The sequence below is a fragment of the Pseudophryne corroboree genome, chromosome 1, assembly GCF_028390025.1.
Source record: "Pseudophryne corroboree isolate aPseCor3 chromosome 1, aPseCor3.hap2, whole genome shotgun sequence".
Taxonomy (NCBI): Eukaryota; Metazoa; Chordata; class Amphibia; order Anura; family Myobatrachidae; genus Pseudophryne; species Pseudophryne corroboree.
Window position 1 is genome coordinate 744516461 of NC_086444.1, and position 14362 is coordinate 744530822.

Here is a 14362-nt window from a genome sequence, read left to right on the forward strand (position 1 = left end):
ACCTCATATTGTAGAATCAATTCAGAATGACGTTACTGGACTTAATCCTGTCAGGGTAATTGCAGTACCAAATGGGAAAACTGACTCTTCAGGAGTCACCCCCGTCAGGAACATCGCCATGTACTGCCCCTTTTCCCGAACAGAATTAAGAACAATTCTGTCTGAATTTCCTGATCCCAGGAAAGACTTAGTTGCTTGTCAAAGATACATTAGAGTGCTAGGACATACTGCAGAGCCAAATAACAAAGATTGGAGGACAGTTTTGAGGGCATGTTTACCCCCCAATGTTGATTCATTGAAATTTATCGCTGATTGTAAGCTAGATGAGGAAGTGCCACTAACAAACGAGTATAACCAAGATAATGTAAAAAGAATCAATCTACAGTTGAAAGAATATTTTCCCACAGTAGTAAAATGGAATAAAATCTTTACAATAAAACAAAAAGAAGGTGAATCCGCATCAGAGTATTTTCACCGGGCTCTGCAGGATATGGCTAGGTACACGGGTATAGATGACATTGACACTAACGTACACCACAGAGAGGTAGCTGTGTCTGTATTAATGGACAGCTTAAAAGACACACTAAAAATCAGGGTACAAACCTCCATACCTCACTGGAGAGGCATCTCGGTGGCTGCATTAAGAGAGTCCGCTATCGAGCATGACCGCAATATCCAAAGAACCAGGGAAGCGCAGGGAGAACGGTTGATGGCGATGAGCATCCGAGCGTTTGAGGAGGCATCAAATCAACCAAGACCTCAGGTCATTGACACTTGGAGGAAACCAAGGATTTGTTATAATTGTAGAAGAGAAGGGCATTATGCCAGCAACTGTAATAACCCACATAAAGTCAGACCCCCTAGACCAAGAAATGAGCAAAGTTATAACACACAAAATTATAATCAGGGATCATATAGGAAAAATTTTGGCCCACACCCATAATGTGCAGTCAGGAAAGGTGATCATTAGGACTGATGGTAAGCCTGAGGTTATAGTTAATAAATTGGGAGGTCATTCCCTGAAAACACAGGAATGACCGGGTGAAATGTTGTAAATGTATCTGTGAAATGTTTCGTTTTCTCTCTCCCCATCTCTGACGATTATTGGTAGGATTCAAACATTGCATACATACTTGATCTTTGCTGAAGTCTACCAAACCCCAGCATGACCTATCCGCACCAATGTATTCTGGCCAGATACAGACAATGGAATATGGAAGTGCTGGGGGGAGGGACTGCGCAAGGAAACCATTGGACATGTAGATATGACAGCCTGATGATCTGACAGTGTTTTGAAATGTTTGAAAAATGTTTTTTTTTTTTTCTCTTTTCCTATTGATGGCTATTGTTGATTTAAGTAATATACACATGCACATAAATTGTTCTCTCTCTTTGTTTTTTTTGCTGTTGTTGTTTTCTCTCTCTTCTCACTCATGCTTTCATGTTTTAAAGATGGTATGTCACCCATCAGTTAGACAAATGGTAATGCAAGATTTTTGCTCCTTACAGAAAGATCGCTGGTTTGGAGGGAATATTGCATCACCAGAATGTTCGTTTGGAAGACTGAGAGACAGCACCTTTGAGAAGACAGCAGAACAAGAAGAACAACAAGACGAGAGAACTAATTATCGTAACAAGTTTCTCTCCCCCTCAAACTGATTTTCTGTACCCCCATTACAAATTTCTTCTTTTCTCCTCCTGTAAGATGGACTTGCCCCAAGAGACTGTGATCTGGATTTTCCTGTTGACCATGATGTTGACCAGAGCAGTCTGTTCCGGGGAGAGTATCAGTGAGGTCGTGAAAGGATCCAGAAAGGTCCTGATGATAAAGATGGAGGTGTAAATTTCCAATAGCAACCCAATCACCAAGCAAAGGCGAGTACCGGAAACGATCTAGCAGCCATGTTATTTGTAAACATTTTTCTTTTAAGGATTATTAGCTGAAGAAAACTGTATCTGTAGGCTCTGTGATAATGTCATTGAGGATGGGTGTATTAAGAAATGCCAATCCAGTTTTTATATCCATATGGACCGGCATCCATTGAGTGACTATCACTCCTATGTTTCAACATCTCCAATCCCAGAAAGCCGGGAAATTGGGAAGTGTCATGGAGTAACCACACCATGACCTTTTCGCATAGAGCAGATAGAATGCCTACAGATACAGAGCTTGTACGCCACATAGCCAGTAGAGGAAAATCTTTCCGGTATAGGTACACCTTAGGAAATAGGATTACGAGAGTTGGAGAAGTATCACCAGGATACTGTGCACATATCGTAGAACCTGATACGTGTTTTAAGCAGATGGAAGAATTAGGGTTAGGAGATTTCACCTGGAAGGTGTGTAATATGGTTATGTCCTTCTCCGTCCCATATGTTCTCCCCGATGACGCATATTTCATATGCGGGAGAAAGGCGTACAAGTGGCTTGCCCCAAACTCTGAAGGATTGTGTTATATTGGAAAAGTATTGCCTGAAGTAATGACTGTAACACATGATAAAATGAAAGACATACATCGTGGTGCCCAAGCTCCTTATACTCACACCCATTACGAGCACGTTGTTAAAAGGCACCTGATAGAGAAGACAGAGCATCCGGCCTCTGATCTGATAAGTGAATCCACCGGGATTCAATTCTTAATCGCGTTAGATTTCACCCGCACCGCTAGAGGAGTGCTAAATTATAAATACATATCGGCGCTCGCAAATTTGTTAGATAATATCACTGAAATGTATGATGACACGTTTAGATATACTGGAAAGGAACTTCAAGCTTATAAAACAGAACTGGTGCAGCATAGAATGGTTCTCAATTACCTCACAGCAGTGACAGGCGGATATTGTGTTACATTGGCAACACAGTACGGCGTGAAGTGTTGCACGTATATCACGAATAGCACCGAGGATCCGGTCGAGGTCATAGACCAAAAGATGGACGATATTCTCCAATTGAAGTGGGAATTTCGCCGAAAACACAATCTCACTCTTGCTGCTGTAGGTAATGAGCTGACTGGTTGGGTGTCATGGTTGAACCCGCGAAATTGGTTCTCCGGTTTGGGAGACTGGGCTCAAGGAGTCATAATGGATGTTGGGAAGTTTCTCCTATGTATCTTAGGTGTTGTCATATCAATTGGCTTGATATTTAGATGCGGTCAGGCTTTAATGAAGTGCAAACAAAGTACAAGAGTGATGAGTTTGAGGAGTGAGGAAACTGTAATTAACCTGGATTTGATCTATGACCCAACGATAGAAACAATGATGTAATGAAAATGCGATTATACGGTCCGTTTCTTTCACCTGTTTTTCCGTTTGCTCCAAGGTAACAAGACCCACTTGGACGAGGAATTTGACGAGACGATATACAGACAACGGATTGACCAAAGAAGAAGTTTTGACCACTTTAGATACGGACATTTGATGAACTTTGCCATGGATCCCCAGTTTCCCTAGAATTCTTAAACTTACGCTAGCCCAACATTTTTTGTAAATCTAATTGGCATTGACAAAGCTTTTTGCTCGCACCTAATGGGCAAAACAGCGCAAAGAAGACGACTTTCAACTGATACCGAACAAAACTTCAACCGACAGATGTACATTAACCTGACATAGAATACCACTGCATTTTCCATAAGTGTTCTTTATCTTCATCTCTACAACCCTCAGGTAATGACACACATAGTCGATAGGGAACACAGGCACAGATATCAGCAACCACATACCTCCCCCATTCATGTATCATCAACTAAAATGTGCTCCCCCATTTTGTTGCAACCAAAAGCCGAAACGAGCTCGGTAGAGTTTGACAGCCCATCCACAGACCCTTAATACGGGATAAGAAGGAATTCAAATGTATACTTCGCAATACCTCGAAGCTTGATTTAAAACACGTACGGCACGATGATACATGACCCCCCAAACATGGATTCATACATACATACTTCTGCTATCTCACTAGGTCATACCTTTTTCCCACCTTCTTCTCTCCTCCCTTACCCAATCATAGAAATGTATTTACATATGACATATATTTTTCTCTTTTTGAAATGTTTTAGGAAGTGGCAGTTATTGGTGACTGCCAAAGGGTGGACTGTCAAAGTCAAAAAAAATATTACATAGAGAGAGAGCATACAAACCACACACATTTAAGTCGCTATACTTGCAAATATGCGCAGCGAGGACAGCAATATATGGAAACGCACGCATTTGCTCGGACATGGCACGGAGATGGATTCGACACTTATTTCATACAGTACATAATTATAATAATATCAAGCACCAGACATCATGTTTGGTATTAAAACAACCAGCTCAATGCGTAGATTAATTTGATACTTGTTATTAAGTTGTGGGACATTGTAGCGGATAGATATGATTGAATGTATAAAAGCTAAAATCACTTTGTTGGGAACAATGGATGATCAAGCAAATCCTTTACTAAGATTTTCAGGGCTGAACCTGATTAGCATATACAAAGGAGAGAGAGAGACCCCTCCCCTAGGAACAGACACACAGGAGGATAGTTCCTGTCTGGGGGGGGTTGGGGTCAGTGTTGCTGGTTGCCACAGAGAGCAGATGTGATGTGGGTGCACTCAGAACAGAGGTCTCAGAAGCATGGCTGGATCATCGCCAGGCATAAAAGGCTAAGTATCATAATCTCAATATCTCATGGCTTATTGGCATAGAGTAGTTTTAAATGTGTGTTTTGTGGTGGGGTAGTTGTGGAATGATGGGTAAGCATAGAGTGGTTGGTTTGGAGAAACAAATGGCTTGGGGATGGTGAGGCTTGCGCAGCTGTGTGAATGTAACTTGTTTGTGCCCTGTGAAGTATTTAGATTGTTTGGAATTGTAAAATCAGAACATATGCATTGTTTTGAGGCTTGGACATTTTGGAATAAATGGAGTCTTGTGTTTTCTGCTATGTGATTGTGGTGTAGTAGAGAGTGCCATGTGTTTGGGCCTGCAAATCTAAAATGGCTGCTGCCGGGTATTTTCCCCTCCCCCTTTTCAGCCATGTGGTGTAGTCTTTGGAATCAAGTGGAGTTTTCCCAAAATGGAGTCAAGCTTCTGCCCCATGCGGCATTGTAGGGACAATTGTGTTGCTGGGTGTTGTGTATATAGGGACAGGCAGCATGGGTAAGCTCAAGTACTTTCTAAACAAAGATTCTTAGCATTGACTGACTGCGCAGCGATTGTTCCTCACATGTGTAAGCTTTCTCTGCAATCCTATTGATCTTCTTGTTATTGTAAGCCATTTCTTTCTCTCTCTCTCTTCTCCTTTTCCTCTCTTATTTTCCCTTAAACGTAATTGTATTGTATTGTATTTCCCGTGTAGTTATCTGGTTAGGTAGTCTATGTTATATTGTAGTGTATCATTTGTACTGTGATTCCTTTTGCAAGTATAATAGTTATAATACATATAATAGGTTTTGGACCCTAAGCCCAGGTATCTGTGTATTCCTTATAGTGTTAAGTAATCTCAGAGCGTCGGTGACGCTCAAACAGCTTGTGAGTTAATCAGGTTACACCAGGTTGCATTTACACGTTATCACCACACTAAGGTTTACTGTATATTTCGTTGTTAAAGGTATAGATATAAAGGTTTAACGTTGTAAGCGTCTGCACCGCTGGTGATCTCCTCGTGGTCCCGAGCGTCCGCTACGCTATAGCGAATCATTACGTTAGTCGGCAGCCAATAGCGTGCCTGCCTGTGATCTCTGGGCCGTAAGCGAACGTGACGCTTGAGCGTCTCGACTACGGTTGAGCGATCGTTACGCAACTTGCGTACCCTTACGGTACTTCTTACGTAGATAGCGTACAGTGTTCTTAGACCTCTTAAAGTGTTTTATATACGATAAATATTTAGCTTTATCAGAGACGTCTGGACAGGCACAGGCTGAGTAGCCGGCTGTCTCATGTCAACCACTGTTACGTAATTTTCAACAGTACATCCACTCAGGTGTCGACCCCCTAGGGGGTGACATCACTGTTACAGACACTCTGCTCCGTCTCCACATCATTTTTCTCCTCATACATGTCGACACAAACGTACCGACACACAGCACACACACAGGGAATGCTCTGATAGAGGACAGGACCCCACTAGCCCTTTGGGGAGACAGAGGGAGAGTATGCCAGCACACACCAGAGCGCTATATATATATATATATATACACAGGGATAACCTTATATAAGTGTTTTTCCCCTTATAGCTGCTGTATGTTTTAATACTGCGCCTAAATAGTGCCCCCCTCTTTTTTTACCCTTTCTGTAGTGCAGGGAAGAGCCAGGGAGCTTCCCTCCAACTGAGCTGTGAGGGAAAATGGCGCCAGTGTGCTGAGGAGATAGGCTCCGCCCCCTTTTCGGCGGCCTTATCTCCCGGTTTTTTGTATATTCTGGCAGGGGTTAAATGCATCCATATAGCCCAGGAGCTATATGGGATGCATTTTTTGCCATGTAAGGTATTTCTGTCATGTTTCATTGCGTCTCAGGGCGCCCCCCCCCAGCGCCCTGCACCCTCAGTGACCGGAGTGTGAAGTGTGCTGAGAGCAATGGCGCACAGCTGCAGTGCTGTGCGCTACCTTATTTGAAGACAGGAACGTCTTCTGCCGCCGCTTTCTCCGGACCTCTTCGCTCTTCTGGCTCTGTAAGGGGGCCGGCGGCGCGGCTCCGGGACCCATCCAGGCTGAACCTGTGATCGTCCCTCTGGAGCTAATGTCCAGTAGCCAAGAAGCCCAATCCACTCTGCACGCAGGTGAGTTCGCTTCTTCTCCCCTTAGTCCCTCGATGCAGTGAGCCTGTTGCCAGCAGGTCTCACTGAAAATAACAAACCTAAACTAAAACTTTCACTAAGAAGCTCAGGAGAGCCCCTAGTGTGCACCCTTCTCGTCGGGCACAGAAATCTAACTGAGGCTTGGAGGAGGGTCATAGGGGGAGGAGCCAGTGCACACTAGTTAGTCCTAAAGCTTTCTTTAGATGTGCCCAGTCTCCTGCGGAGCCGCTATTCCCCCATGGTCCTTACGGAGTCCCCAGCATCCACTTAGGACGTTAGAGAAATTCACCTTAGCACTTATACATATCCAAACAGGTGTCGGCATTGTCGACGGAGACACCCTCTCTCACACATATTAGCTCCATCTCCTCCTTAGGGGAGCCTTTTACCTCAGACATGTCGACACACACGTACCGACACACCACACACACAGGGGATGCTCTATTTGAAGACAGTTCCCCCACAAGGCCCTTTGGAGAGACAGAGAGAGTATGCCAGCACACACCCCAGCGCTATATGACCCAGGAATAACACAGTACCTTAGTGTTAACCCAGTAGCTGCTGTATATATTGTTTTTACGCCAAATTTATGTGCCCCCCCTCTCTTTTCACCCTCTTCTATCGTGCTTCTGCAGGGGAGAGCCTGGGGAGCTTCCTCTCAGCGGAGCTGTGGAGAGAAAATGGCGCTGGTGAGTGCTGAGGAAGAAGCCCCGCCCCCTCAGCGGCAGGCTTCTGTCCCGCGATTTTGTGTAAAATAATGGCGGGGGCTCATGCATATATACAGTGCCCAACTGTATATATGCCCACTTTGCCAAGAGGTCTCTAATTACTGCCCAGGGCGCCCCCCCCCCTGCACCCTACAGTGACCGGAGTGTGTGGGTGTAATGTGAGAGCAATGGCGCACAGCTGCAGTGCTGTGCGCTACCTCATATGAAGACTGGAGTCTTCTGCCGCCGCTTTTGAAGTCTTCTTGCTTCTCACGCCGGCTTCTGGCTCTGCGAGGGGGACGGCGGTGCGGCTCTGGGATCGGACGTTCCTGTGTTCGATCCCTCTGGAGCTAATGGTGTCCAGTAGCCTAAGAAGCACGACCTATCGGCAGTTAGTAGGGCTGCTTCTCTCCCCTCAGTCCCACGTAGCAGAGAGTCTGTTGCCAGCAGATCTCTCGGAAAATAAAAAATCCTAACAAAATACTTTCTATCTAGCAAGATCAGGAGAGCTCACTAAAGTGCACCCAGCTCGTCAGGGCACAGATTCTAACTGAGGTCTGGAGGAGGGACAGAGGGAGGAGCCAGTGCACACCAGTATTCCTAATTCTTTCTTAAGGTGCCCTGTCTCCTGCGGAGCCAGTCTATTCCCCATGGTCCTTACGGAGTCCCCAGCATCCACTAGGACGTTAGAGAAATAACTGCTGTCATATTACATAGCACGCAGTCACCGCAGAGGGACTTTTTTAAACTCTCCATATATTGATTTACCAGTACTAGAACATGTTTCCATTGCATAATTCTGTCCCAGGCTAGAGAGAGTAAACTAAATGGAGGAGATAATCTTTGTCTATTTTTCAGTGCACAGAATATATAACAGGGGTTTATATTAACCCACTGGCTTCCAATACCATGATCCCAGCCCAGGAAACAGTTTACAGGTATTTTAGTTGAAAACAGCATGCTCATTAAAAAGTTAATCAACTATGCTCACCTTTAATTCTGCCAGTGATGAATAAGAATCCTTGCTCATCATGTTTTCCGATATCCCCAGAATGCAGCCAACCCTCATCGTCCAAGGACTCCTTTGTTTTCTCCTCCATGTTTAAGTAGCCCATAAAAACATGTCTGCCCCAGAATAGGATTTCTCCACTTCCATCTCTGTCTGGTTGATAGATTTTTGTTTTACAACCAGATATTACTTTCCCACAGCTAAATACGAAGGAATGAAAAAAAATCCCACATTAACATGTAGAAAAGTTGATATTGCTCATGGTAATTCATTTTTGTAGTACACGCTTTATAAAAATGAACACATGCGATTGGTTAATCTGAGTTTCTTTAGCTGCAGGTTTAAGCCACAATTAGGGTTTTCCCTAAAAGAATTCTTAAAAAAAAAAAAAAACTACACACCTTCCCAGAGGGGTGTTCTGTACCCATAGTTTTCAGATCTGTATTTTGTCTATGTATGTTGTTTTATGCATATTAGACCTTCCCCATTGTCCAACTTCGGAACCCTGTGCTAAACTATGATGAGGTTACACGCCACAGACTGTTGAAGTCAGAGCAATAATCTAGTTACGTTAAGGGGTTTGCAGTCAATGAACTCACTGGACCAAAATTTAAATTGCCCCAAAATTACTAGTACATCTATATGCCAATATAAAGCAGGCAGACAATGTACACAGGTAAGAGCACGCTGCATAACAACCATCCTTTTAGACAAAAGCAGTTACAAAGACATACCTAGTGATCCTGAAGGCCTCAGACACAGATACTGTATGTGGGCCTGAGCTCTCACTCATTCCATAAAGTTCATATACAGGAATATTGAGGCTGAGAAAGAATTCTAGAGTATCCTTAGTGATGGGGGCAGCTCCCGTGTAACATTTCGTGCAACGGTCCAGTCCAAGAGCTTTGCGCACTTTCTTGAACACCAGTCTTTTGGCCACATGATACTTCATTGGTGGGGGAGAAGCACTATTGTAGAAAAGAGATTGGTCTTAGATACAGAATTACAGCTACAGCAGTTATACAAACAGGAAAAAAAAATGTTTAATTGGATCAAATACCAGCATTTGCCAAGAAAACCTATATAAAATCCTCAAGCACGTCTTACTGGGACAGAACGCATAACACGCAGAGAAGGCAACATCCCTATTATTACAATACCTGTTACTCGCTTCAAAGTGAAGCTTCTGTATTCTAAAAATGTACAGTATAAAAACAAAATTTCACAAAAGTCATCATGAAGTTATGACCTGAATATACCAAACACACAAAAAACAAAGCCTGTCTTCAGCCTTGACTCTAGAAACACACATGACAGAAGACGACTGATGGAAGCCACACTCCTGATTGGACAATAGCGAAAGCGAGAAAGGAACATTCTAACAGATTCTGGGTGACTGACTTATGCCAGCAGCAAAATAACAAATACCCAAAACTATACATCAGGCACCCCCAACCTCAGTCCTCAAGGCACACCAACAGGGCAGGTTTTAGTGATCATGTGGCTCCTTGCTGGTTAAACAGACCCAGATTGGGGTTGTGGAGGTTTGGGGGTGTGGTGCCCCTGGATTGGCTGAGCTGGATGGCTTTAGTGTGGCATACCCCTACACCCTATTAACACTTATCACATACTAAATTTCTTTAACACTATTTCTCATTTTTGTAACACTTTCGCTATAGCTTCGGGTTATTAACACTAATCTATTAACAGTTTTTTCACTGGTATGCTGCTCTGGACTTTCTGGCTTATGCCGATTTGAGGGGTGCCACGTCCTGCACCTAGATATAGCGCTAGGAACCCCCAATATATACAGAGAGGCCTTGACGCAGCTTGGGGGCTTATACATACATTTGAGCAGATATATGGAACCAAGAGCTCTGAATTCTAAGATATTGTATGGTATTTAAATCTGGTTACTGCTATTATTCAGGGTGCTGGGGGAAACTGTTTTCCAGGTTTTAGTTATATCCAGGCTTCAGCACAGATGGTTAAGTAAAAATAGCTGAGGTCACCTGTGCTCAATGCATGGATATCCCTAAAAGCTGGACCGTTTGTGTGCCTTACAGAGGTTGGGAAAGCCTGCTAAACAGTATCAGGACAAAGCACAGACTGCTTAGACCAAGTGTGGGAAGCTTCTGCATTAACTTATAATTAACTCTTTAATACAGATCTTACCCATTCATTTTCTTTAAGTTGGTTTCTAAGCCTACACCTTTTGCCCAAGAAGCCACTTTGCGTTTGATTGTTGAAGACTTTGCCCCGACAGCCTTCATCTTCTCCTGCATTTTCTCCCACACTCTAGGAACACCCATGAAAGCCGTTGGCCTTACTTCTTTCAAGGTGTTCGCCAGTGAGCCCTTAGAGAGAAAAACCAAGTGAGTGAAGTATGGGGATAGAGTAAAGTGAGCCTATTTGTGTAGCTTTATTGATATAGGGCATAAAAATGATACAGATCACATAGTGGATGGTATGTGAGGGGAGGGGGGGGGGGGTTACCTTCAAAGCATCTGGCTGAGCAAAGTAAGCGGTTCCTCCGTACTTCATAGTCAACCAGATATCTATCATTTGCGCTGCGATATGGCTAAGCGGCAAATAGCTGACAACCATCTCTTGTTGGTCAGTAGCCTCCCTGAGATGGACTGATTTCCCAGCTGCTGTGGCTGTCCAAGTGACCTGAAATGGATGTGTCAACATAAACTGTATTTTAAGTACTTAGGAGTAATTTACCCAAAAAATAAAAAACATGAGCCTGTTACTCACTGAAACAATATGCAGCCGCATTGCTAGGAAGCAGTTACATCACCTAGGAACCTCCCCATAGTGAATTGATAGGCTACATCATAAATATTAGTTCAGTCCACAAAACAGATGCCTTCTGTATGTGCGACAGCCCCACATTAACAAGGTTAAAGGCTGTACGTTTTACTCACATTATCATGGCTCAGCATTACTCCTTTAGGCTGCCCTGTGGTCCCAGATGTATAGATCAGTGTGCAGCACTGGTTGGGTTCCTGAGAAGAAATAATCTGGTCCAGCTGAGCATCTGGGACATCCTTTCCAAGCTGCATGAATTCTGCCCACTGCAGAGATATAGGAGTCGAGAATAGTTTTCATATTGGAAATTAACAAAACACCTGCTGTAAGTGCCTCTGCGACTTAATACATGGAAAAAATAAGATTTTACTTACCGATAAATCTATTTCTCGTAGTCCGTAGTGGATGCTGGGGACTCCGTCAGGACCATGGGGGGGTTAGCGGCTCCGCAGGAGACAGGGCACAAAACTAAAGCTTTAGGATCAGGTGGTGTGTACTGGCTCCTCCCCCTATGACCCTCCTCCAAGCCTCAGTTAGGATACTGTGCCCGGACGAGCGTACACAATAAGGTAGGATATTGAATCCCGGGTAAGACTCATACCAGCCACACCAATCACACCGTATAACTTGTGATCTAAACCCAGTTAACAGTATGACAAACGTAGGAGCCTCTGAACAGACGGCTCACAACAATAACAACCCGATTTTTATTTTTTATTTTTTTTAACAATAACTATGTACAAGTATTGCAGACAATCCGCACTTGGGATGGGCGCCCAGCATCCACTACGGACTACGAGAAATAGATTTATCGGTAAGTAAAATCTTATTTTCTCTGACGTCCTAAGTGGATGCTGGGGACTCCGTCAGGACCATGGGGATTATACCAAAGCTCCCAAACGGGCGGGAGAGTGCGGATGACTCTGCAGCACCGAGTGAGAGAACTCCAGGTCCTCCTCAGCCAGGGTGTGCCCCTGACCAAGTAGCAACTCGGCAAAGTTGTAAAGCCGAGACCCCTCGGGCAGTCGCCCAAGATGAGCCCACCTTCCTTGTGGAATGGGCATTTATATATTTTGGCTGTGGCAGTCCTGCCACAGAATGTGCAAGCTGAATTGTACTACACATTCAACTAGCAATCGTCTGCTTAAAAGCAAGAGCACCCAGTTTTTTTTGGGTGCATACAGGATAACAGCAAGTCAGTTTTCCTGACTCCAGCCGTCCTGGAAATCTATATTTTCAGGGCCCTGACAACATCTAGCAACTTGGAGTCCTCCAAGTCTCTAGTAGCCGCAGGTACCACAATAAGCTGGTTCAGATGAAACACTGACACCACCTTAGGGAGAAACTGGGGACGAGTCCGCAGCTCTGCCCTGTCCGAATGGACAATCAGATATGGGCTTTTGTGAGACAAAGCCGCCAATTCTGACACTCGCCTGGCCGAGGCCAGGGCCAACATCATGGTCACTTTCCATGTGAGATATTTCAAATCCACAGATTTGAGCGGTTTAAACCAACGTGATTTGAGGAATCCCAGGACTACGTTGAGATCCCACAGTGCCACTGGAGGCACAAAAAGGGGGTTGTATATGCAGTACTCCCTTGTCAAATTTCTGGACTTCAGGAACTGAAGCCAATTCTTTCTGGAAGAAAATCGACAGGGCCGAAATTTGAACCTTAATGGACCCCAATTTGAGGCCCATAGACACTCCTGTTTGCAGGAAATGCAGGAATCGACCGAGTTGAAATTTCTTCGTGGGGCCTTCCTGGCCTCACACCACGCAACATATTTTCGCCACATGTGGTGATAATGTTGTGCGGTCACCTCCTTCCTGGCTTTGACCAGGGTAGGAAGGACCTCTTCCGGAATGCCTTTTTTTTTTCTTTTCCTTAGGATCCGGCGTTCAACCGCCATGCCGTCAAACGCACCCGCGGTAAGTCTTGGAACAGACACGGTACTTGCTGAAGCAAGTCCCTTCTTATCGGCAGAGGCCCTGAGTCCTCTGTGAGCATCTCATGAAGTTCCGGGTACCAAGTCCTTCTTGGCCCATCCGGAGCCACGAGTATAGTTCTTACTCCTCTACGTCTTATAATTCTCAGTACCTTTGGTATGAGAAGCAGAGGAGGGAACACATACACCGACTGGTACACCCCTGGTGTTACCAGAACGTCCACAGCTATTTCCTGAGGGTCTCTTGACCTGGCGCAATACCTGTCCAGTTTTTTGTTCAGGCGGGACGCCATCATGTCCACCTTTGGTCTTTCCCAACGGTGCACAATCATGTGGAAACAACTTCTCGATGAAGTCCCCACTCTCCCGGGTGGAGGTCGTGCTGAGGAAGTCTGCTTCCCAGTTGTCCACTCCCGGAATGAAAACTGCTGACAGTGCTATCACATGATTTTCCGCCCAGCGAAGAATCCCTGCAGTTTCTGCCATTGTCCTCCTGCTTCTTGTGCCGCCCTGTCTGTTTACGTGGGCGACTGCCGTGATGTTGTCCCACTGGATCAATACCGGCTGACCTTGAAGCAGAGGTCTTGCTAAGCTTAGAGCATTGTAAATTGCTCTTAGCTCCAGTATATTTATGCGGAGAGAAGTCCCCAGACTTGATCACACTCCCTGGAAATTTTTTCCCTGTGTGACTGCTCCCCAGCCTTTCAAGCTGGAATCCGTGGTCACCAGGACCCAGTCCTGAATGCATAACCGTGGCACTTTAGTAGATGAGCACTCTGCAGCCACCACAGAAGAGACACCCTTGTCCTTGAAGACAGGGTTATCCGCTGATGCATCTGAAGATGCGATCCGGACCATTTGTCCAGCAGATCCCACTGAAAAGTTCTTGCGTGAAATCTGCCGAATGGAATCGCTTCGTAAGAAGCCACCATTTTTCCCAGGACCCTTGTGCAATGATGCACTGACACTTTTCCTGGTTTTTGGAGGTTCCTGACTAGCTCGGATAACTCCCTGGCTTTCTCCTCCGGGAGAAACACCTTTTTCTGGACTGTGTCCAGAATCATCCCTAGGGACAGCAGACGTGTCGTCGGAGACCGCTGCGATTTTGGAATATT

At 44.9% G+C, this 14362-nt stretch overlaps 1 protein-coding gene across 1 annotated transcript in view; it reads right to left on the reverse strand.

The window, feature by feature from the left end:
• Positions 1-14362, reverse strand: part of ACSBG2 (acyl-CoA synthetase bubblegum family member 2) — a 57546-nt gene that overhangs the window by 19553 nt on the left and 23631 nt on the right. The window contains 5 exon segments of the mRNA XM_063916447.1: positions 8468-8685; positions 9220-9453; positions 10661-10842; positions 10982-11158; positions 11416-11565. Of these exon segments, the coding sequence (XP_063772517.1) occupies positions 8468-8685; positions 9220-9453; positions 10661-10842; positions 10982-11158; positions 11416-11565 (961 nt within the window).